The following is a 26278-nucleotide window of genomic DNA, read 5'->3' on the forward strand; positions in this document are numbered from 1 at the left end:
CACTAGTACAGTGGCCAAGGGTGCTGACACCCTGACCCCCATCTCCTTTTATGGTAGTGCCCGTTTGCCCTTTGTCTGCTCCTCACCCTCAGTAACTCTTGCTACTGTCCTGGGGGTGGGGGTTGATTGTCCTCCTGCCCTGTACCTCAGTTCTTTGTTCCCATTCCAAGCCTATTTTCTATTTTGTATTCTTACACCCATTAACCGCAATATTATAATGTTGCAAGCAATCACAAACTATATTCTCTTTAACTCTGATGTATATTAAGGAATCTATTCTCAACACAGTTTAACCAAAAGGCATTTCCAGTGGAAATTAGCCGACATATCCTCAGCATAACCATGTATAATATCCACAAAACTTAAAAAGAGGTCATACACACACAATACGGTAATATTATGTTGAAGCACAGTACGTATCACTCCGCCAGGCTCCTGACTACGATAGTAGTAATGCTCCGATAATCCATCAAGCAGTCCAGGTTCGTGGCTTAGCAAAGTCGTACTAAAACATTTGACAGATTTTCGAGCGCCATGTACATAAAATCGTTTCGAGGTCAGTAAACACAACCAGAATTCATACATAAGGCCCACTGGATTATAAAGGGCACTGTCGATTTTCAGAAAAATCTAAGGATTGATTTTTAGTGTGCCATATTTTCCAAAAAACACGGTAATAACAACGGCCCACTAGCATGCGCTACCAAAACTAGTGCTTTGTTGTGTATCTGACGGACGAAAGCTAAACCAGTTCCACACCACTGAAGTTGCGTTTCATTCAACGATTTGCTTTCGCCGCCATGCTTTTTCTGACGTGTGTGTATGAAAACAAAGGCACTGCACATGCGCGTCTTACCCATATTCAATCGCGATATTTCATTTTTCTATCGTTGCCCAAAATTATACCGGTATTACCGTGAACGGTATGATATGGCCCAGCCCTACTCCCAACTTGATCCCATTCAATCGCAGACGATGGCAGACTGACTCCGACTTAGGACAGGTTTTAATGACAGCATTGTTATGGCTATTATATTATTATATATAATATTATGCATTATCAATCCTGTCCAGGTATTTGTAGCTTTTTGTACCTCCTTAAACCACTGTCTACTACAACTAGAGAACATGCTTAAAATACTCTAACATGTCAACACCCTTGTTATCCACCCATATTAGTTTGTCCATTTACTTTTAAGCATCTGAAAATGGGGGACTACATATAAAACTGACTGTCACTCTGAAACAGTTAATGCAATCATTTCTTAAACCCCTTGAATTAAAGCTGAAAATCTGCCTTTCAATTTTATGTTTGTTTGATTGATTTAAGATCCTATGAGGGGATGTAAAGACACAAAAATACGAAAGCGATGTCGTCCAAAAACTTCTTGACCTTACTGTATCATTGTTGCCAAACCTGTGACATAATGAAAACGATGAAGTTGGTGGAAACTACACCTTGTCCTTGAGCCCTGGCTCCACAGCACGATGATATGTTGTTCCCACCATGTGGAATTTTGTGGCCATAACATAGTTGATCCTTGTGTTGCTGACCTAGTTATTACTGAAACTTAACTTCAAAGTACAGTAGTGCTCGGTCAGCATTACACTTGTATAGCAATGACACATCCTTCATTCAGGTTGCTAAATGTGACACAGTTCAATTATCTCAAAAGGAAAACACTTGAATGAAACTATTTAATAACAGCGTTGCTTTGTTTTTCAGCTTTTGTTGACTGATATCGGCAAATAGAATGACATTTATAGAATGACAGGCGTTTATTTTTTGTGCCGCATCAGTGTTGATCTGGTTAGTGGTTCTAGGACAGTGTGACGAGGCATTAAAAGGGGGAAAAAAACGTAAAAAAGGTTTTGAGTGATTAATAAGAACAGAAAAGTGCCATTTAAGTATTGGTCCAGGACATAAAACCGAAAAAAAGAGGAATAAATGGCATCAAAAGCAAAACAAAGATAATAAAAACATCAATATTGGCATCACCTGGTATTAGAATCAGCTGCTAATAATAAAGATGCATGACGCAATCTGCAGTGTTTGCATTGATTTACAACAATTTTAATTTCTTTAGAAGTTGTGATAACTAAATTAAAACATTTAGGTTTTGACTTGCAGTACAAACTGTGGCTTGGTGTATGTTTTGCAGAGACTGTTGTCATTAGCAACAATATTTTGGCCTTTTATGATGTACATTTGCCCTTAAATAATGGAAACTCTGTGACCTAAATTCTGCTTCCCACAATGAGATCTTACTCAGTACTTCTGAGAGGAGGCCTTGGTGGAAAAAAAGACAGATGGTGAGAAAGAGAAGGAGGAGTGTGGGGAAATACAGGGGAGGGAAAGGGAGTTTTAAAACCACACCTCCATGTTTTTTTTTGTTTTTTTTAATTAATATTGATCAGGAGTGAGTGTGTTTGAATGGCTTAAAGAGAAACGTAGATGAGTTCCTCTTGTTTTGGCAGCCTGGAGAGTGATGTGACTTGTGTCTGCCTTTTAGCTTGTTTCCCAGGTTTCCTTTTATCATAGATGCTGTGGCTGAATTGTTGTAGTTTAATTAAACGGTGACTTAATGGTAGTTATCCACTGCGTCACATTGGCACATTGGTTTTCCTTATACTGGAGTATGTGATTTAGAAGCATTTTTTTGAGGTGATGCTCTGGATGGCGTTGACAGTATATTGAGAGGGTTTTCTAGTATTTCATTTAATCCATGTATTTATTTATCTACCCACGAGTCACAACCTGTTAAAGTAAAAATAAAAACCTAATTATAACCTCCTCGGGCATAATTTTAGGTACATGCCAATTTAACTGGTTTACATTAGGTCATAGCGGTATACCTGACCGGCTGATAAGACAGGTTAAAGTCATGTCTATGACACTGTCTACACTCGAGCATGTGCACTGCTTCTTAGCCAATCATCCATCGTGCAGAGAAGTGTGATACTATGTCCATAAATACTACAGCTTGCCCTTGTGTGATTGAGAAAAAGAGAGGATCTAAATGTGTTTTCACACGGCAAACTAAATAATATTTAAAAACACACAGTTTTAACTTGAGCTGGTGAGATGTTGTGCTTTGTTTTACATGATTTTGCTTTTTAAACGCTGCGATTTTAACATAAGCGTTGCTAAATGTAATTCTTTGTCCTGTCTTTCAGACATTGTCTCTGCACGATCACAGGAGTCTGGTTTGGCAGCTGCCCCGTCTGTGCCTTGCTGGTGAGACAACCTGACCATTTCCGTCCTCCCCTGTCAAATAAATGCGCTCAGGACACTTCTAATTCAGTTTCTGCTTCGGCGGGTCCAAGTTTGGTCCATGGCCGGTCCTGTTTTTAATCGGTAATCACTCAGCGCCAAGCTGGACCCGAGGGCTCAGACTCCCCCCACCTGTTCCTGCTCCTCCGCCCCGCCCCCTAAACAGCCTTCCGAACACATACACGCATCCCAGCTCCGTAGCCAAGCGTGCCGATTGGCCCGTGAGGAGGAGGAAGAGGAGGAGTATGTCAGTGAGGCTGCACTTCAGAAGTTCACGGCCACCTACACAGATGCTGAGACCATTACTGGTAATTGCTGCATGCATATGTTATAACTGTTGGCAGACAAAACTTACTGGAACCCATTTGGCGCTGTTGTATCAGCACTGTGTGCAGACATGTGTATAATTCATCTGTCAGAAATGATCTCCTTTGGTCCTTTACAAGTCCATTTGGCTGCATTAATGTACTATAGAAGTTACACAGTACAGCACAATTTAGCCCAATTAAAAGTTTACAGTAATGCCAGCCCCCAGTCTCTAATGGTTTTGGAGTAAGGTGTTAGGAAGACTGCAGGCTGATGGAGGTGGTTTGGATGAGAGTGAGGCCTTTGGAGCTGTGAGAAACTGTCCCTTTTCTGTGACCCTTCTCTAATGTAACATCCTGTCAGTGAAGCAGCTCGAGGGGACTTCAGCTGTGTGTGAGCCAGCATGTGAAAGAGAGAAGAGCTCTCAGTGGACTGTTTCCTCAATAGAGCAGGATGACACTAGTGTCCAAAATGTTGCTGTGCACTGGCCCTTCTCCTTTCTCTTCACAGTCTGGGAAGAACACCCACCAGACACTTTTAATTGAGTTGGTATTACATACAAAATTAATGAGTATTGATTATTTTTCTTTCCTTCTTTTTGCTATGCTAATCATGCAGTAGTCTAGATTAGAGGAGGTTGGGATTCTGCGGATCATTAGGGAGGGAGAGGGAGCTAAGTAGAACCTGGCTAAAAAGCTACTTCAGCACATCATAAATGTTGCCAAGCACTTATACAGCACAATACTGTGTAACGTTCATACTCACAGGAGCAACAGGAAAAGACCCTCCCAAAGACATTCTTTTTCCACCCTTGGGCATGATCTCAGTTCCTTGTATTATTTTGAACAGCAAGGTCTCGCTTATTTTTATGTTACCAAAAAGGTCATGTAGGAAAGTCATACTCATATTTAGATTTAGTTACACTTTTAGAGTCAAATCAACTGCCAGCTCACCAGACAGAGCACCTCTGCTCGTTCAGCATGACCAAATCAAAGGTTTGCGCTTATGGCTTATTGATGACCAGGTACACACATGTACTGTAGCTGGTGCAGTGTAGGGTTTCCCCATATATAGAATTTACTTGGGCAGGCCACCAAAGTAAATTAACACCCACCCAATATAAGTGGCGATTCATATTATCCATCCTAGAGAACAGGGCCATTCTTGGTCTACAGCAGGGATGATAGTTTTTGTTCCTTTAGAGATCCACTACAAACTGAATGAACCGAATGGAAAGTTGTGAATTGTTATGAATTTGACGATATTGGTGTTTAGTGTATTCTGCCCAACAATCATGTTTTTAAGAGAGCTGAGCAAATCCCATGAAAAACATGCAATCATTTTGAAAGTGAAACATAAATGTTGCGGAATCTAAACTTTCATGGAAAACAGGCCGAAGTGCTTAAAGAAGAATTAATGGAAAGAACTGCATGTCTGAAAAGTGTTATATTTACTGATAGAGCCCGACCGATATCAATGGGGGCCAATATCAGCCATTTATTGATATATCAGTATCAGCATTTACAATCACCTATAAATTTAAAAAAAGAGTGAGAGATGGGAGAAACGCCCTTTAACCATGTCATGAGTGTTATGTAGGGCACTCTACCACTTCCCTGCCGGCAGCTCGTAAGCGTAAACGAGTAATCCCTGACTTTTATAATTAAAGAAAGATTAATTTTAAACTGCACTGTAATGCGATCTTAGTGAGGACTAATAAATTACTTCACATAATAAAAGTGAAGGATTATGTTTATGCTTTGTGTGTCTAAAGTAGAAAATATCTGCCAATATATCAGATGTTTAAATCACCAATTCCTCTATCGGTGATTCTCTGATATGGACTTTTAGAAGACTGAAACCCGACAGTGCTGTGTACATTCATATGACAGCTTATTCGCTAAAAGTCAGTGTCCGACTTTTGTAGGTAGTCTGTTATACCCTAAACAGCCCTATAAATCTATAATATTATTGCTCTTTATTAACTTAACTTAATTTTCCTTTAACTGTTGGCTTTAATGCATAATTAATGCATGCTGTTTGAATCAAAGGACGGTGTTTTTCTTTTTCTTTTTTCTTTTTCTTTAAGATATACGTGAAACCCAGTTCTTGATTTCAGGCTAACAGGCTCATTCTTTAACAGGTCACTTGTATTTACAAAATCAAAGCTGTGGTAGGATCTACAGCAGCCCAGTTTTAAAGTTGGCTGAGGTATTCAGGACAGTGCTGCCACCTGCTGGTTTGTGTTCAATTTGCAGTTGTTTTGTTTGTGTCCTCATGTTTCCCTCTCTCAGCCTTCCGTCTGTCATTCTGCTTCTCCAACTCTCTCTTTTTGAGTCTCTCACAGAAAGAGAGAGCTGGTGTGGGAGTGGGTACGGGCGAATGAATGAACACAATCAGCTGAATAGAGCAGCTCATTGCCATGCGGCAGTTTCTGGGTGTGAGATGAATTCTCCGTGGTTACCAGCCTCCGATGATGTAAAGAGTTGAGTAAGAGTGAAATTATGGGATGTCTGATGTGGAGAAGATGATTGGGAGCAAACAGACACATAGAAAAGTGGCAGAGGACGGATAACTTTGGTAAGCGGCTGGCAAAGTTATGGCAAGTGGAAAAACGGAGTTTGAATCTGATCTGATGGGTATGGTCCCCTGGCTCTCATCCAGTCACAGCACGCAGAAACATCCACTGTGCTGCTATTTTTGTTTTTTCTCAAAGGAGTGCAGGGTTCTTCTTGTGTTTTCACAAAGACGAGTTTGGACCTGTGCTGACCCACCAGAGCCTCAGTAAAGCACTCAAAACACTGTGTGTGGAGATTAGCCTCTGTGAGCTAGTCAGTCTGACCAGTGCAGTCACTGTTTGAGGGAGTGTAATCATGGAGTGGAAAATTTTGACGGGGGGGAGGGGCTGCTATACACATAAACTGAGGGTTGCTATGGCTACAATGTTTTTGTACATAAAAAACTATGAATAATCCAGCAAGAACAACTGGGAGTAAGAACAGTGGCTGACTGCACACTTTACAGAACAAACTGAACCGCATTAGTTTGGATTTTATCAATTCTGTGGACTTGAAAAATATTTAACATTGAATCTGAATTTAACATTTATAAAATATGCACTGAGTTTGTGCCAGATGTAGACAGATGATCTCATCTGGAAACAAATGGAACACAAATAAGTGATTTCAGATATTTACATACTGTATCTGATGTTCTGTGAAGCTGATGCCTCTTTACTATTCTGGCTGATGATATTAAGGGTTAGGGCTAAGCGTTTACATATTTTATGTATTTTAATGTCTAAAATTCCTTTGCCCTTCATTTCTTGTCTGTTAAAGCTGTCCTTTAAGCTGCGTCCACACTGGAAACGATTGGCTCGTCGTGTATCGCTTTGTAGCCGACGGCTGGTCACTTGTGAACGTTCCAGACTCCTGTTGCCTGCATCTGTATTTGTATAGATATAAAAGTTGAAAAAATATCTCCAGTCACAGCTACTTTGTCTCGTCAGCGGATATTTTGCCCATAGTCGCTTGAAGTCACCGAACGGGATTGACTCTCTGTGGTCTCTGGTTGCCATGCCGCTGGCGGTGTGATGCAGCGTTACCGTGTCATTCCACAGGATGACCAACTAATCAAAATCGCCAGCTCACATTTGTATCCAAGTAAACAGATTTGTATTATGTGGATTCTTACTTTTAAGCGCACTATTACTAAGAACAGATTGGTGTAACTTCAACATTCGTGGATGTTACTTAGACACACATCACCGGCACTCCCCGACAGCTGCTTCCTCCACCAGCTGGAGAGTTCACAAACAGCTTCAGAAACCAAGAGACCAAAGCGCTGATCCCAATCGGATGCAGCATCTTCAGCATGCCCCGGAACAAGCCCCTTCGATAGAGACCACTATCTTTCATCCCACAGGACTCAAATGATCCGGTGCCAGACCCCACAGCAGAACCACAGATCTCGTGCAAACATCCCTTGACCAGTAGGCACGATTGAGCTCTACACAAAGGAAGTTGGTTTTGCTCTGTGATTCAGGTTATCAGAAGTATATTAGGCAACCACAGAGAATATATGCACATGAAAAAAAAATCTCTTTGTACTAACTGCACAAACCAAACGAGAAGCATTGCTGTGTGGAATTTTGCATAGTTTTTGTCCTGGAAGAGTGGGAGTCACTTGACCAAATATTTGTGATTTATAATCCACAGTTAAATCCTTCTTTGATGGAAATTGTAATGATTTATTGGGAAATCCAACAACCAATCCCATGTTACGTTTGTCATTCAAGATGTTTACTTTCAACCTGTCAGGTAGGACTTGAGGGATTTTATTTTATTAGTAATAAACTTTTTATTTACAAAAAAAATAACACCTTAGCAAACACACTAGGCGCAGATTCACAGGGTTAGTGACATTTGAAAACCCTGGTTCGCCACCCACGTGTAGATGTGTGAGCTGCCGGTGACATTTGATAACACTGACGTACTACTGCGCTTTATTTCACGAGTGCACCCTCTGTGACCAGCAGCTGCTTGTGCTGCAATCTAAATCTGGATAACACTCTGCTGCAACTCCACGGAGCAGCACTACAACTTAGTGGATTATAGTTTGCATCAAACCACCCACCAACTTCTGTACTTCCTTTTACTTGAAATCACCTCATTTCTAAAATGAAACATCTCAAAGATCGGTTACTTTGTGCACCACCCTAATCGCTCACATTACCGTGAAGTTTGGTAACTAGTGATTCTAAACTGATTAGTGCAGCTATTAGTCTGCTTCCAAGACTATTACGCATCAGCTTAGGATAACATGTAATCATATCGAGCTTTGTTTGGTGCCAAAAGCTGGGATCTGTGGGATTACAGGGAAAAATCTTGAGTGGTGTTTTGGCAGGTTTTCTGCTGGAGCTTTGCTCCTGTCGCGCACACACTGTGATTACTGCTGTAACGAGGAGAAACCTTTTCCGCTGGTCTGTTTTTGTGGTAGTTTAACACTTGCTCTCTAATATAGCAAAATCTCCTTTATGTTGAGTTTATTATCTTTTGGCTCAGGCTGTGTTTTCACCACACCTCGAAGCACACGCACACTCACACTTTTAAAATCTTGAAAGGCCCAATCTCTTGATATTAGTGTTTTAGTAATGGAGCTTGAGCAGCATCAGACCTGCAGCATCAGTTGGTTTATACAGGATAGGGAAAGTAGTGTGTGTGTGTCTTTCAGCTTGTGTGCAGAGCCCAGCTGGGTTTGTTGGCTGCCAGAGTGTGGAAAAGTGAGAGAGTGGGGCGGTCCATGTGATCTCTCGTCATTGGCATGTCAAGCATGATGGGACCAGTTTGGTTGGCTCCGGCCGCTCCTCCCTCCCTCTTTTTCCGCCTCTCTTTTGGTCTCCTGCACTCTGTACTGTCCTCTAAAACTTTTAGTACTCTGCTCTTCCCATTTCCCACCCTCCCGGCACCTCTCTCTCTTTCTGTGTTATTTCCCGCGACCTTGCCCTCTCCAGGATCGCTGGAAAATGTAATTGGAGGGCAAGAGGGGGGCAGTGGTTGTCGTGCTCGGGCACCATGAGTGAGTACGCTGTGTGGAGAATGGTTTGGTTTTCTAGCAGTTTGAGCTCATCTCTAGTGATAGTTATGAGCAGTCTGACTAACATCTGGACAGATCGCTCGCCGTATCTTCTGGCTATCCCTTTTGTTATCTGTTTGTCGGGGACTGTTGCTTTCTTGTCTTTTTAACCTTGTATATTGAAAGGGGTGTTAAAGAGCTGGCTTTGCAAAGGAAATGTTTTTCTTTGAATTCTTTCAATCTGTGAAAAATCAAAAGTGTCACATGTCGTCATGTGGGTTCAGTTTTATAGTAAAAGATAAGATTTCCAGGTTTAAACAGCTAAAAGCCTGTCAGTGAGTGTGTTTTAGGAAGAAGGGAAAAAACCCTGGCTTTTCAAGCATTGACCTCAGGGGGCAGAAGTGCATTGTTTTGGTCAACAGGAGGCAGCCATGTTGCATTTCAGATCTATGCTCTCTAGTTAAAGATTTGAAAGTCATGTCTGGGAGATTGAACGGTCTGACACAAACAACTCGTGACTGCTAACATTTCAGCTGATCCTAGTCAGTCAGTAGCTTTCCTTTTAATATGATAAAACCCTCTCTGTGTCTTCGTAGCCTGCTCGCTGTGTTAGGCGGTGTGTTTATCGCTCAGACGGACTGTGTGACAGGCCTATTTTTACATTTGAACTTGAACTTTCTTGTTGTGGTGTCCTCACAGCTTGTGTGCTTTGTGCCTCCTCTGTATTTACTTCAAAAGGTTTTACTATCCACTCTCTTATGAAGAGACGGTGCGATACAAAAAAAAATACAGATTTTTTTTTTTTTAAATGGTCCATAGTAAATGTAAAGTTCAGTTGTGCGATCTTCTTTCTGTCACATGAAAAAATAATTTCAAAAATATTTTAATATGTATAATTGTTGCATTTCCCAAGAGGTCCAGGTGATCTGCTTTCATTGCTCACCTATTCTAAGAGGGAGCCCCATTTGTTTCAATTTTTACACTGGACGCCCTTCCTGATCCAACTGAAAGGGACTTTTTCTCCTCCCAGGATCAAACCTGGATCTTTCTCTTGTTAGGCGAATGTGTAAACCACCACACCGTGGAGACACAAAGTAGTCTGAGCCTAAATGCTCAGTAGTATCAAATCACAGGCAGTTGGTACCTACAGCTGCAGAGAGAGGAGGAGCAATGGCTGTAACATTTATACATTTTCTATATATGTTAATATCAGAAAACACACACACGCATATTTCATCCTGCCTTTCTTTTTGCCTTTAAACAAAGCTCAAAACCTTGTTGGATGATATTTGCAGTGTTACCATTCTTAAACATCACCCAGTTTACTGTTCATATTTCATATCAGAATCCAAATATTGCAGTACATTTAGGTATATTGAATTCATGCTCCTATAATGTCAGATTGTGCTCTGCAGGAAAGCTTTTAATACACTTCAGTTACAAAACTTCAGTGTCAATATAATTTTATTTGCTGCTGGACTTTGCGTAAAACCAAATGATCTGCCAGAGATGTGCTAATCAATCATAATCTTACTCAGAACTTTTACACAAACCAGAGGCAGCACAAATCCAGAAAATTGTGAAATGTCACTTGTTCTGATGGAACTGGGTATTCAGCACTTACATCTGTGTTGAAATTTCTCTGGCTGTGCTTGCTAAATGTTTCCCCAGCCTCTGCTGTGAGTGTGTGTGTTCCCCTTTTCAGCACAGTCAGTCATTCAGTCTGCATTAGAAAAACTGTAAGAGCGCATTGTTGGGGAGACAGACAGACAGACGGGCAGATAGAGAGACAGAACAAAGAAACAAAGAACTTTATTTTTACTGTATGTTAATTCCCACGTTTTGTCTCCTTCTATCAGTCCAAGAGCTTCTCTGTTCTATATTTGTGGAGGAGGGGAAAAAGAAAAAACTTGATTTGTGTGTAAGCAGAGAGAATGTGTTCTCTAATAGAGCCAAAAATGGACGACGCTTTTAATAGCACACTAAAGTGATGTGTGAACAGAGAGCTGCATAGCTGAAAGCTTAGGTAAGGTTATTTAAGTTTGCACAGCAGAGCACAATTGTGAATCAGTGGTTCACAGAGGAAGGCTGCTGTTGATTTTGTGCAGGGGAAAAAAAGAGAGCACAACTGAGTGGCTCGGTGGTTAGGGCTCACGTGCCTCGATCCTTCAGTCCCCTCTTAAATCCCAGCTGACTGGAACTTTTGTGGCGTGTAATGTCATCCATCCATCTCCCTTTACTATCTCTAATCACTGCAGCTGTCATACAAGGGCTGAAAACACCCAGTAATTATTAAAATGATAAAGAAAGAGGCCATACAGAGAGCAATCCCAATTTGGGCTATAACTATGTAAGAGATGTATACATTTCACATCTTTTATTTTTCTTTTTCACAGGAAAATATAGGAAAAAAATTAAGACAGTTGATCTCAGGTTACTAGGGAAGCCCTGCAGCTAGTCGACACCTACTTACATCTGTTTATTTATTATGTCTGAGCAGGTTAATCTCGTATCAGTTGGCTGCAGAGACACTGGAGACCTGATTTTGTTTTATCTTGTTTGGTATGCATGGCATCTTTATCTCTTTCGGGGTAATAATGGGCTTAATTATGGTAGAGAAATTATTTATTGTCCTAGATAAGGATGTGGCACAACACTGGATTCAAACTTAATTTAAACTGTTTGGCAAGCCAGTATTTTATAAAAATGATTAGAAATGTCTGACATCTAGCTCATTTCAAGCCTTTACAATCGCAAAGCTACGGTTAATTAGGGATACCAACTCAACTTTTAGCTGGTCTCCTTTTTGGTTTTCTTTTTCCTGCAATTAAAACCTAACCAGTTCCTCAGTGGGCCACTAGAGGGCCTCATACACCCTCCGGTTCAGAAGACTGCATGAGTGTACTAAATGAAATATATTGTCCTGATTACTAAATTGAATAACTCAGAAGTTCTGGTGTTTCCTGTGTCCACTAACTTGATGAAAATGTGAAAGTAAATATTTCCAAAGAAAGCAGCAGTTATTCTTCACTTTGTCTTCTCTCCTTGTGCAGATGTGTGTAACAATACTGATTTGCCGGAGCTCGAGATTATCAGCTTATTGGAAGAACAACTGCCGGTGTACAAGCTGAGGGCTGACACCATCTTCGGTTATGACCAAGATGATTGGCTGCACACTCCCCTCTTGGGCCCTGACGCTGCCGTTGACCTGACTACTGAACAGATTGAGGAGACCCTCAAATACTTCTGTAAGTTCGTTATGCTGCGTTTTCAAAATATAATAACACGCGTGTCCTGTTGTTGGAGAGTGACAATGAGAGATCTGAGTGTTATGGCAACGTTAATGTTGTGGAAATGAGAGAGGGTGTTGACTCCATTGATGTCTCCGTTAGTGTGGGCGAACCAAGTGACCGTGGTTGCCAAAACAAAATTAATAACTGCTGTCTATCTCACTCTGGTTAATGTTTTACTTTTTCGTGCACTCAGTGTGCATGTTGTGTGTGTTGTTTTTTTTTTAAATTTTTTTTATACCATCGTCAGCACTTGCCTTATCAAACTGTGGCTTTTGATTGCAATCTGTGCCAGCTAGAGCACGTACAGACCCACATACACACAATTTGAATTAAACAAACATGCACAGGCTCGTGATAACATGTGCAAACACTGCACATGGCAAACCAAGGGAGTGTAAAGTGTTTTTTTTTTTTCACAATTAATTATTAATATCTAACTCATGTCTACTTGGAATAGTGACTCAGGGTAAAACATGTTCTAAAAATAAACCAAGCATCTTATAAATAGGCTTAATCAAGAGCTGCAAATACACCCGGTGCCCCATTGCCTGCACCTTCAATTTAGTATTGACATTCATCACAGAGAACCAGCCTATCAGGTGATAGCGAGGGGGCAGAAGAGCCATTATTACAAATCATGAAAATAGTCTTTTGCTGTACAGTCAATACCATCACTGTGATTTGTCATCATCTGTATCTCCACTTGGACTTTTACTGGCTATCCCCATCTGCTTCAAGGAGATGGCTCTGTATCGGCACCCTAAGCAGGAGTGATACATGAGCTAAGATCTTTAATGGTAAAGCTCAACTGATCTTGAGTGTCTGATTGTACAGACCATCACAAAGTGCCAACGTGTTACCATTTTTAAGCATTTATATAATGAAAAGTCCAGCCCAACTTGCATCTTAATCAGGAGCGCTGTGGGGGAGGGGGATATAGTACACGCTGTTGCATCATCCGAGTAAACATTGATTCGATCTGGTGCCTGAGAAGGATGAGTGTGAGGAGGTTGTGACATGAGGCAGCTGACCGATCGAAGGCAAATCCATGCTGTGATGACATAAAATGCACACGTAACAAAGACTGTGGACTGTCTGATTGGTAAATTTGTGTCACAGCCTCAGCTGGTGATGGATATTTTGTCAACAGAGTAACAGATAACATGTAGGAGATGTCATTTTTAAAAAGACTGAGGTTTTAATTAGAATAGCTGTATGTTCGGGATTGCGTTGTTTCCTATTATTTTATCTTTTGATTCAACTGCATACCTGAAATCAAATAGCAGCGCACAGATACGTATAAATGCAATGATAATACATGTATTAATGTGCAGGCTCACTTGGCAAGCAGCTCTAACTGATCCTGTAATGGGGTCTTATGCAACCTTACTGCATTACATGAGTAAGCAGTTATATGACTCTACTGGCACATTAGCATAAAACCATGCATGTCACTTAGTTAGCAGCAGTTGCTTTTTTTCACACTGTAAGAAACACTGGCTGTTTTTAGCAAGCAGCAGGTTCACAGTATGTTGTTAGCCTTGTCTTAGCCCATCCTGTGAGCATGTAGCTGCTTTACGCTGTAGTTTCATAATGTGCTTCTCACTGGTTCCTCTCACGTGCTTTCTGCCTCCCATGCATGCACTTCATCACTCCCTATATGACAAATCCCAGAATCCCCATTTTGGTTCATTCATTTTGAGTTAGCCACGTCACCCCTGCCAACGCTACACTGCCTTCTCTGCATCTACATGCTGCTCAGCCGTAGGCTTTGGAGTCTGAGGCTGTTTCTATAGCAACCACGCAGAAGGACAAAGTAGAGGAGAGGAGGGAGGGCGAAATGCTGACATGTGAATGGTGGGCGGGAAGAAGCTGGTGAAATCCCCCCCCCCCTCATTGGCTACAGACATCCTTTTAGCCCACCCATCCCACTGTGTCGTCATTCTCATCATTTCTGCTGCAAAACCCGTGACTGCTGCTGCTGCCTTGCTCTCTGTATCTCTGTGTTTATTGAGTCATTGCTGGAGATGCGGTTGTCCATGTGTTGAGCTAAAGAATGTTACAAAAGGGAAGGAAAAGGTCATTTTGCGAACATGGCCAGAGTAACAGCTGACAGCAGCCGAAGGTGGCCTGACATGAAGCTATAAGTGGATGGACCTGATTATTTGCTCTGATTTGTTTTGGAGTGACTCTGGAAATGTGACGACAGAAAATAAGGAAGATGAGGGACATATTTGGCAGAAGATGGAAAATTTGCTGAAAATGGTAAAGACTACCTGACGGACTAAAATACAAATAAGTGACTCGGTGTTTTTTCCAGCTGACAGCTGATGACGCAAATAATGGTTCTGACTGATGAAATCCAAAAATGGCACCAGCAGTGCATTAAATTAAGCATAACACAGCAACGGGCTGGTGTTACTCAGTGTGGAACAGAAAAGAAATCTGATCATGGGAACCAGATTCTTACCTAAAGTAACCGTGTCCATTCTGGTATCTGCTAAGCATGCTGAGAAAGAAGAATTGAGATGCTGACCTATTGACCACCAGACTCTACTGGAAACCAGTTAAAGTGACAGATGCTTGTTTCTGACCATACTGGGATGCTACAGTTAAGTATATTGGGACATTGGCACATCTGTCTGTCAGAGCAGTGAGGATGAAGAGACGAGGCCAGACCAGAGGCCAGAGGTTTGTTAAGGCAGACTACTACGAGCTGGACTGGTACTATGAAGAGTGCACTGATGGTAAGAGAGCACTTCAGTGTGGATTAACATGTACAAGCTGAAAAGCCAGACACTTTCCTGGAGTTGGAAAGAGGCCAATTTCTTTATGTAGCAAGTAAGTAGCTTCTATTGGATAGCTGATTTCAAGTGGAAGACTGTTACTTAGACGGCTGTTGTGGGGATTGTATCCAAGTAAGACATTATTAGTACAGAACAGTTGAGACTGAAAATGGGATAAGAGCAACTACAATGGAGAAAGAGAGCCGTTTCCTGCACTTTACATACGTCAACATGTCAAATTGTTTGCAATCTATCTAAAAAGAAACCAATTCAAAGCACAGGCATGGAGGACTTCCTGGAAAGTTAGCTGGGAATTCTTTGGCTTCAATTTCACACATATTTGAAGTGCTTTGAGGAAGTCGTGCACACTGAATATACATTTACTGTCTTTTAAGTAACTCACTCTTGGGATCCGCTAGTTTCTTTCCTATTTAAATCACGTGAATGTCACCTTGTGGCTTGGCATTCTCAGCAAAACCATGAAGGTAGGTGTTGTGGAAAGGACAGAGAGGAGCAGCATTATAAACAGTAGGTGCTGTAATAGGTGGTGTTTGGAAGGTGAGTCAGTGGCTCCTAATATAGAGCCAAGTAGTAGTTGTGGGTGTTAGGTGTTGGCGGTGTGACTGGACTTTATGGTGGTTCCTGTGTTTCTGGACAACAACTAGAGATCGTGTTGTGCTAACGCCAGCTCCCTCCTGCTGATGCAGCGGGTAGCTGGCGTTAGCACATAGCGATAAAATGAATAAAGGTTATGTTGTGGAGATGGTGACAAAGTAACAAATTACAATAATCTAGTCTCAATGACATAACTGCAGTAAATGATCTCATGACAAAGAGCAGGATTTTTTAGAAGAAACCTGTAATTGCTTAGAAATAAGGTTTCGAGTTTAGATCTGTGCTGTTTAGATGTTTGCTGCGATCTGTGACCTGTCTTAGCTAAGTTTGCATCCATGTATATGTTTCTGCTCATATGCACAAAAATGAAAGCTTTTATCTGTAGCTTGTCCAGCAGAGCGGCGCCAACTCGGTCGTTATTGTACGTTGAGGTCTCACTGTAGCACATGTAGCAGTGCACTGTGCAGATGGTGCTGTGGAGTCAAGCGGTGTCCTCACTGTAGGTTGCTGACTTGTTTTATTAGAAAATGCTGCTGGAGCGTTAATGAAGAGCTGATATTAGCTGATATCAGCCCCTGTTGGAGACCTAAAAACAAAACAGGCTTAAACTAATGCAACGTTATAAAATGATCCTTCATGTATTGAATTCCAGTGTGTTACAACATCCTGTGGTATTGTCTCAAAGTAGCTTTAGTGTGTGACTTGAAATGATTAAATACCAGATTGAATCTGCAGATTGATCCACATGGTCATGTGACAGGTGTCACTATCAGCAGGGTGCAGTAGTGGCTCGCTTGTTACCCTTTAGTGCTTTTTAGCTCCTACTCTTTCTTCACAAACATGTCCGTCTTTCTACTCTCGTCTTGGTCCTTTTTGTTCCCTAATTATGGTACACCTGCTTATGGTTCCTTTATTTAAAGTGGGATGATTTCATGCTATACGTGTAGTTCTCACCTATAGTAATTGCTTTGCTTTTGGTTGTTCGCATGCACATATTTGTGCACTTTTTGTATTTTGACATCATTAAACTGCACACTTAATATGGATGTTTTAGGAGAAATGAGTTCATTGTCCTATATTATGCATTCTTACATAACAGTTTGAGATGGATTCCCAGTTCGAGCTGCGCAGCTTAAATGTTATTCACATGTGGCCAGCTGGTATAGCTTTTATTTCCAGTCTTTTTTAGGAACTGATATTGCCTGGTAGACACTGACGGTAGGTTTACTGTGTTAAAATGTTTAAATGCTGGATGAGAAGGGACACACTGCTTCTTTGATAAAGCTTTTCATGGAGTGTCGAGGCAGAAATAGATACGCAGCTGGTTTTATGTTGGGGAGGGATGAGGAAGTAGGTTGGCTTATATTTAGCCCAATGATTTGCATGCTCCTCCAAGCCAGTCTTGTTGATATCAACCTGACAACGACTTTTTGGCACTTCCAGAGGCCTTCAAACAAATGGCTTCATGGACAGAGGACAACCAGGACAGCTGGGCTCAGACTGGGGCTGGGGCTAAATAAAAGGGCCCTGTTTTTCCATTGGGAATGTAAGAGATGGTTCTAACAATATTTGAATTTCAAGCTCGACAGCAAATCCCAGAAAAATACTTGATATTGGATACCATCTTTTTGTGTGTGTGTGTGAGGGGAGAGACAAAAAGAAACAATGCAAACTATAACGTCAATGTTTGTTTAATACCTCAGTGTTATTCAAATTGGAGCTTTGACAAATTGCAGGTTCATAAAGTGATATTCAATGTTGTGAACGTCAGCTACTTCAGAGGGCCTGTGTGCCTGACAGAAAAAGATGAAGCCAATCCAATCTTTAAGTGATAACGTGATAAACCCTGCTTCCGAGTCCAAATTACTCTGCGTTTATTAAGGTTGTTGGGTTTTCAACGTTTCTTAATGCTTTGTATCTTGTCCTATTTAATCTGAACAAGCCCCTAAAGGGAAAAAAAAAAAGGTGGTGATCACTGTCGGCCTCTCTCAATTTTTATTACCACTATTCTACCACTATTTTAAAGCTCCGTTTTTAAAACCTTACGATGTAACTACAGCCCAGCCCATGCAGCAGTATATTAATGACTAACCTCGTACGGCAGATGGTAGATTATTTCAGTTGTTCTCCTGACTGAAGTTTGGTCCGTTTACAGCATCCTGCCGTGCAGACACCTTCGTCCCTAATCATCGGGAACCTTCCATTAACTTTTATCGAGTGGAAAAAAAGTTAGCGCTCACCCTCCAGCTTCAGTATGTTTATATTATGCTAACGCGCTAACATAGCTGTGTAGCTAGCCACCACGTAGCACATCGTTATATACCAGCTAGCCCAACTTCAGTAACCATACAAACGTCACTACTGTTTAGTTTTCTGTCTTCATTTATGTCAGAAGTGATAGCAGAGCTTTACGTTTTAATTTTTTCACAAATCCCTCAGTCAGAACCTGGTATATCATCTTTAGATGGAAATTTGTTACACCTGGTAGAGCAGCCACACAGATCATTTTATTGAAGGTGAAAGAATTCAGACAGTTTGTAACTCTCAGTGATGCCGCAGTGTTTGTTTGACTTTGGGACCTGAAGAGGAGTTTGGACCCGGACACGGCTAATGACGTCAGACTTAAAGACTGGATATGGAAGTACCTTAAACCTGCATTAGGTCTCAAGGCCACCAGGTGGCAATAGCTGTGGTTGCAAAAAGACGTCTTGTCCTACAGAAGTCTATGTGAAAACAGTGCTCAGTTTTGACTTCATGAACTTTCCTGCTGAGTTCATGAGCTCAGTCAGTCATTTTTGGTCATATTGAATAAAAAATTAAGTCTATTTTGTAAATGTTCGTGTTTCAAACAGGAGGATTATCCGTGGTAAGAAATGGTCAAGCCCGCCCATTCTCATATCACAGTAGCTACGTCCATGTACCTTGTCTACGGTCCCTAGCTGAAATATGTAAGCTGAAATTTTTCAGCTTACATATTTCAGTTTGTGTGAAAGTCTTACGTTTGCTTATTGAAGATTATCAATTTCTCGGGAGGGTTTTTCTTAACTTAATTTGATATAAAATGTACATTTGATGCACCATTTAAGTGGATTAACAACAAAAGTCAACATTTTCCGAAACAAAAAGTTTTTTGGTTTTTGAATAAAAGACTCAGAGCTTATTGCAAAACAATATATTATGTTTCCATGAGAGCTAAAGTGTGAGAACTATTGGAGCATTAAGAGTCAACACGACCATAAAACAATGGGGGAGGTAAACGCTGCCTGGAGACACTGAGTGGTGTTTGTCCAGAGCTCTTTTGTTGCCTGCTGTGAAGCATCCATAGGAACATTGAGCGGAGTTACTCAGGCATGTGGGACAGTATTGAGCTGTCATCAGTGTTCTAGACCAATTACTATAATTATAACAGTTGATCGCGGACGAATGAGCAGAAGACGGAGCTTCTTTCATGTGTCATTTTTGAAGACTGGCCCCTCTCAACAGCTCAGCTCAGACATGTGGCACTGACATAGATCATATATATATATATATTTAATCTTTTTTGTTAACATGCAATGAAAATTATGGTGTCTTATGGTAATATCTTCTTTCAAATGTTTATGTTTATGTTTTTACCTCACCTCTTCCACCGCAACTATTTAAATGTTGCGATAAAGGTTATAAATTTACCATTAAGCTGATGTCACAAATTTACTGGTTAATTTGTGGTTTAATTTAAGCCATCAAACTGTTTATTGGTCTTTATTAAACTCTTGAAATGTTGTGAAGCTTTGCTGGAAATTTTTTGTTTTGTTTTTGAACGGCTTGTTTCATGTCAGCGGTTGTCTTGTTGCTCAGGAACTTGAGGCATGAGATTTGATGCCAAACTGAAACTCTGCCTGTCCACTCTTTGCAAACTCTTTTGTCGTTGTGTCTTAGTCATCCACTTCCTGTATGTCCCCATTCAATGAAAAGAAATATTTTTGCTTTTGCATCACACACTGGGCTAACAAGCCAGAAGGAGACACAGATGCCTTTGGGGTTGCATCAGGAAGGGCATCTGGTGTATAAAATTTGCCAAATCAAACATGAGAAGCTACCCGCAGTAGCGACCCCTGGGGAAAAGGGGAACAACCCAAAGTAGCTTTATTATAGCTCACCTTGTAAATGCAGTTCATGCAAGATTAGGGTTTACAGTGCCTTGTGTTTTATAGGGTCAATTTGTATGGCTGTCCAAGTAGGTCTCATGCACTGTCTCATGAAACGAGTTTATTCTTCAGTATTTCTTCAGATTGACTTCATGGAAAATCTCTAAGCAGCTCAGCTCAAAGTGCCCTTGCTTATCTCTTGACTCTCTTGATAACACTGTCTGCACGTTAACTATAGTATGCAAAAACATTCACCTGTGAAGGTGTGTGTTTGTGTGTCTGGCCCAGCCCTGGAAACAGGTTGTGTGTTATTTTATGCCCTGCCCTATTGTCACCATAGAGCTGAGCAGGACTGTACCAAGTTATTTTAAGGGTGGGGGGGGCGATTGTAAAGTGACTGGTGTTTGTTGGGAAATGTTCAAGGAGAATTCTCTTTTGGTTGTCTCTGTTGTTGTTGGTCTGAACCACAGCGACCACACAAACCACTGGATGGATAACACAGATGAGAATTAAAGGCATAAATATTATGCATTTTCAATGCCCTCATCTGCTTGATTAAATCTGTTTTAACCTATTTTTTGTTAAATTGTTTGTTACATTGTTGACCTGAGGGAGTGTGCCAGTTTACCCGATGTTTGTGGCAGAGTGGAGAAGGCCATTCACTGACTGGCCACAGAGAAAAAGGGGAGGAGTTTGGTTGTCTCACTGAGCTGCCATAGAAATGACACACACGCTTAGAAATTCAATTACAAGCAGGTCCACGCACACAGGCTTTACCAGACATGTACCATGGAGTGCACAGGGCACATGACATTTAGGGAAAAACTCAGAGTCAGTCAGGCATTGTTTGCATACTTTCACACACACACACACACACACACACACAGACTAGGAGATTAAAACACACACAGGTAGAAACCATGGCGTTGTATCTGGTTAGCTGAAGCATCAGGGGAGAGGATGGCACTCTTCTTGTATGGCGATGAGGACAATCTGGATTTGCAGAACGAGGATAAAGAATATTTTTGTTTGCCAAAACATGACAGCACAGAGCAGGAAGAAGAAGAAAAGGAGGAGGAGGAAGAATATACCAGTTTTCCCAGTGATGGAAGGTCCGAAGGGGATGAAGAAATGGATGAAGAGCAGCAAGTTCTGTGTGAAGGTAGCAGTGAGATGTGACTAAATCTCTTGATGTTACTTTTGTTAATCCTTATCACTCAGTGCAGTAAGACACCTGTTTATACGATTTGGAACTATATAAAAATAACAGACGCCATTTAACCTTCCTGTAGGCATCTGTAGGCTATCATATCTCCTGTGGCTGTGGTTTCATCCAGCGGGTACTCTCCCTGATGTTGATTATTTGTGTGTTTGGCTTCAACACAGCACGGTTCACCTGACTGCTGGGCTGACAAGTTCAAATATGGGCTTGGCTTTTCATCTCAGCTGTGACTGTTGTTTTTGATATGAAGAGCCAGCAGGCTACAGTTTGAACTGCAAACGCGCTCGTTCTGTGTTTAATCCTTCTAGGGTTTGTTTCAGGGATCCTTAAAAAGAGATGAGGGAGAAGGATGTGCATCATGAGGGATTTGCACGTACACTCTAATGCCAATTTGTTAAGCAAGGAAAAAAAGTCTCTTCGCATTAATGTTCGATAATGTGTGAAGTGTTTGGTCAGCGCGTTTACGTCGGCTGCTGTTACATGGATATGTTTTGCAGTGGCTGTTAAGATAAATACGTGCTGCTCCAGCTAAAGACGTGGTATTTAATGGTCTACACAGGCTGTGCTTGGGGTATTAATGTGAATAACAGGGCTTCCTTTCTGTTTTCTTTTCTTTTCTTTTCTATGAACCTGTGTGCTACAATTAAGGTTATTATAATGTCTGTAACTCCAGACTTCAAGCGCACCCACTACTTCTGCTGCACACACAAAACCGAAGGCCACGAGGGTGTGCTCACGTGGAGGTTTGATTACATTATGGCTCTAAATACAGAGTCACCAAATCAGATATCTGTGTTTAAGGTGATTGTCTTTAGTCCTACATATCTCCAAAACCCACATAGTTTTCACAGCTGCTGAATAGGACCACTTGTCTGATGTCCCCTTTCCTTTGTCATCGTCTTGGAGCAAAATAAATAGAAAGAGATGGTGTGTGCGTGTCTTAAGTTACCCAGACTTTGGATAATATATCAAGAAAACATCCTGCTCACCTCTCAGAATTAGGTTACGCTTCCTCTTTGATAATCCAGGTTACAGTCACCTTCTCTAACCTGTGCTGTTTGTCTTTAATGCCTGTTTCTCACCCGACTGGCTTATTAAAGTCAGTCAGTAATAGACAGACTTTCTGTAGTCAGATCAGCTTTTGTTAGTCAAACCATCCTCACTTTTTTCAGCTTAGCCGTTTGACCTGGGTGGAGTGTTACCATGGAACCAAGTCAGCATGGAGAGTTTGATAGATTGGAGGTAAACAGGCCACACGCTCACTATCCACAGCAGAGTCCTCTATTAGGCCAGATATCAACTAAATAAATGTCTTGTGGGTGTTGTGTCTCTGTGTCTGTGCGTGAGTGCACGTACACAGGTTTCCTCATACCAAATTATTCCAGTAGGTTTGTGGTTCAGCAACGCAAACATGAGAAAAGACTGAGCATGGATGTTTCTCTTTGTGTGTGTGTGTGTGAGACACACTTGTGTCTGACAGATGGTTAGCCTTTTGTGATCAACCTCTTTGAAGTGGGACTGTTTTCTTTTTTTCCATTTATTTTTAGTATTACTATCAAGGTAGCTTGAATATTGGCATGTCAGTGCACTAGTGCCATCCATCCATCCTCCACTTATGCAAGTCAGCTCACAGCAGGCAAAGCAGGATATTCGACGTTCTTCTCCCTACACTTTCCAGTTCCTCCAGAGAGATCCCAAGACTCCTCTCAATAGAGATGAGATGCAGCAGGTGCATGATTCCACATGTGCATGCCTGGAAAACCTCCAAAATGAGGCATCCAGAAGGAAGCATAACATTCCTGAACCTTCTCAACCGGCTCGTTTTCACAAAAAAAGGCCAGTTGAGGTTTCAGTCCATATCTGTAACTCAACAACTTGTTTTATGCTGAAACGTGACCCAAGCAATCCGGATCGTGAGAGAACAACACTTCCTGACTTTAGAGATCCCGTGTTTAATTAACTTATAATAAACTTGTAGTGCTAGCAGACAAATGTGGGTTTGGTAATAGTCCTAACATTATATGTACTGAACGTATCCGCCTATCATTGTCTCTGTAAAAAATGACACAAAAGGCACAAACGACAAAAACAGTAAAAATAAATAAATAAAAAATAAATAGAAATAAGATGCAGGGTTTAGGTGAAGACCTGATTTGAAATTGCCCGTGAAACTTTTGGCAAAAAGTAAAGGGCAAACAAGCCAAGGTGCCCTTATTTAATCAAATAAAATGCCTTGGTAGTGCTTCAACGTTTCCTACCTTTGTTAACTTACTTAGTTAAGGATTTAATCCATTATTAACTTTTATTTCCATCAAGCATCCTTTTCCTTGTTTCCAGCAGCCATATGAGGTCTGCACCACACAAGGACATGAAAATCTGTTGTTTACATTGGCCGGCTCTCTTTTGCATTCTGCCAGAACGTCACACAGTTTAGCATGTTGATGAAATTACTTATTAACAATTTATTATTGGTTACAAATAACATAATTTATCTTGGTGAGCTTACCGACATATTGCAAATCTATCAGTGACAATTTATGGGATTACAACTAAAATAAGCCTGATCAAAAAGAGATGATCTTAAAATGGAGTTGGTACCTTTTTAGAAATGTGTGTAACTAGTGGAGCTTGATGGCTCCATACTACTATGATTTGCATTTGTATAGCTCACAACATTTACATTTTAAAGGCTCCCCTGGGCCTGAGCAGGGGTATGGGGGTGAACTGCAGTCCTTTCAGGCTGAAACTTGGTGTGAAAGCATTCTTCCCTGCCCCCGAGTTTCTGCTGTTAATGTGCATTTCCACAGGAATTTATAGCAGTGTTCATTTATGAAAGCCTCACTTTTCATGCAGTGGAAACTTTAAAAAAAACTTTAAAAAAAACTGCACTCACAAGTGAAGATACTTTCTAAAAAGGTTGCTATAATTTTTTTTAAAATCAATTTGAATGAAACAAGTTGGTATCAAGGAACAGACAAGCTGGTTTTGTTGTTTTATGCAGGTTATCTGTCTATGAATCGTTTCCAAATTAAACTATGAAGTCATACAGATGTAAACTCCTCTGTTTGAGGACTGAGGGAGTTAATAATAAGCAGCATGGCTGAGGCGTGGCCCTTCACTTTGACCTCTGTGTCACTATTCAATAACTTATCTTTTCTGAGTCATTTGCTAGGAACAAAAACCCTGAGCTATACGGAGGGTCATTGTTGGCGTATTTATGCTTTCATGACTTTAGTGCTGTCAAGTCCAGTCTGCGCTGTGTGCTGCACAGGGCTGTAAAACCGGGCATATGCATGTAGATAAATAAAGCTAATGCACTCCACACCCACAGCCCACACCCGTTATAACTATGAGCCGTATATGAGGCCTTTTCTTCCAACACATTATTGTACAAATGTCTTAATGCATGCTCAATCATCCAGGTAAGTAAATCCCAAAACTAGACATGTTTATAAGTATTTACTTTTATACAGGTCATATTTGTCAGGTATAAAAATAGAAACTAACTCCTTAAAGCATCCATCCTCTTTCTATTATATTAAATGTTATATTTAATTTTCTTTGGCGGTATCTGCATGTATGACAAAAATGGAAAATCTTTAAAGAGGCAATAAATTGCCCAAAAAGCTGCCCATAGTGCTTTTTTCTGGCTTGAGTGATATGAAAGCATACATGAAATCAGCCTAGATTATGATTTAATAACATGATTTATATTATAGTCAAAAAAAAAGAACTGTTAAAGCTTCTTCTGGAAATGTTCAGCACTCAGTTGCTTTCACTGTTTCTGTGTCTGCAGTGTTGTGTGCTGACAGAGTGGGCCAGATGACGAAGACCTACAGCGACATTGACGCTGTCACTCGACTGCTGGAAGAGGTAAAATCCAATAAAGTAGAATAACCAGGAACCCAGGACACTGTCAGAGGGTCTGCAAGGCCATTCGGTCACATGGTGTTATGTCATAGTCAAAACGCGGGCGGATTTATCAGGGTTGCGACAAAGAAAGCAACGTCATAAAAGCCGTTTCCATCGGCTGATATTCAAATGTAACTTCATCCTCCTCAGCTGACTGCGCTGACCAACAGAATGTAAAGCAGGGAGGAAAACAGGGTGACGTCACTGTTAAAGTATGAACCTGAGCAACCGGACAGCATTGTGAAAGCATGGCTTAGACAAACAGCACCATCACCAAACACATGACTTCCATTACTGCGAACGCAATTAATGTCAGATCTGTATATTTCTGATCATGTCAGTTATTTTTATTTCTTGTAGCACATGAAACTATTGCAGTATTTGCTTTGCTGGTAGCTTTTAATAGTACAATAAATAGTCCTGTTGATGTAGTGATAGAAACAGGAGTGGCTAGTTAACAATAAGCTTTTAATTATTGCCTCATGTTGACTGACGGGAGTTTTCCAGTGTGGCTGATGTACAAAGGTTTCCTTTTGAGGTTCATATTTAGTGATTAGTGGATATTGTGTTGCTTTTGCCGCTCTCTTTTGTTTTGTCCTTTTCTTTACTGATGTATTTGAATTTACCCAACATTTAAAGCTGGTTTGAGTAATTCTGATACACGCTAAGAAGGGTTGTCTGGTGTAAAAACTCTGTGTTAAATCAAATATACAGATCCTTCAAACCCATTTTTCTAATAAAGGAGCAGCTGAAACAAGCATCTATATATATTAAACTAGGCTAATGGTTGAGGGGTTTAGTTTACGTAGACCTGAAACAGGGGAAAATTACTAACACGGGTCTTTGCAAATGTTTAAACTATTGAAATTCATTTTGCTAAACGCAGCTTTGTCTCTGCAGAAAGAGCGTGACTTGGAGTTAGCGGCTCGCATCGGACAGTCACTGCTGAAGAAAAACAAAGCCCTCAGTGAGAGGAATGAACTGCTGGAGGAGCAAGTGGAGCACATACGAGAGGAGGTAAACAACGAATGTGTGCTCGTCAGTGCTTCAGTATTTGGTGGTGGGAACTGTGTAATAATGTATGTCTGTGATGAGCTGAACGTCCTGCATGCCCCCCCCCATCTTCTTCTGACGTCAATCGTCTCCTTATAGGTGTCTCAGCTGCGCCA

The 26278-nt window shown here is 41.0% G+C and overlaps 1 protein-coding gene across 1 annotated transcript in view; it reads left to right on the forward strand.

Annotated features, from left to right (window-relative positions):
* trak1a (trafficking protein, kinesin binding 1a) overlaps positions 1-26278 on the forward strand; it is a 42887-nt gene that overhangs the window by 2856 nt on the left and 13753 nt on the right. The window contains exons 2-7 of the mRNA XM_013913368.1: positions 3178-3238; positions 3371-3582; positions 12208-12402; positions 24994-25070; positions 26010-26126; positions 26262-26272. Of these exons, the coding sequence (XP_013768822.1) occupies positions 3178-3238; positions 3371-3582; positions 12208-12402; positions 24994-25070; positions 26010-26126; positions 26262-26272 (673 nt within the window). The remainder of the gene's footprint in view (positions 1-3177; positions 3239-3370; positions 3583-12207; positions 12403-24993; positions 25071-26009; positions 26127-26261; positions 26273-26278) is intronic.

The sequence above is a fragment of the Pundamilia nyererei genome, unplaced genomic scaffold (genome assembly GCF_000239375.1).
Source record: "Pundamilia nyererei isolate P.nyererei 1_Seehausen unplaced genomic scaffold, PunNye1.0 scaffold00128, whole genome shotgun sequence".
Classification (NCBI taxonomy): Eukaryota; Metazoa; Chordata; class Actinopteri; order Cichliformes; family Cichlidae; genus Pundamilia; species Pundamilia nyererei.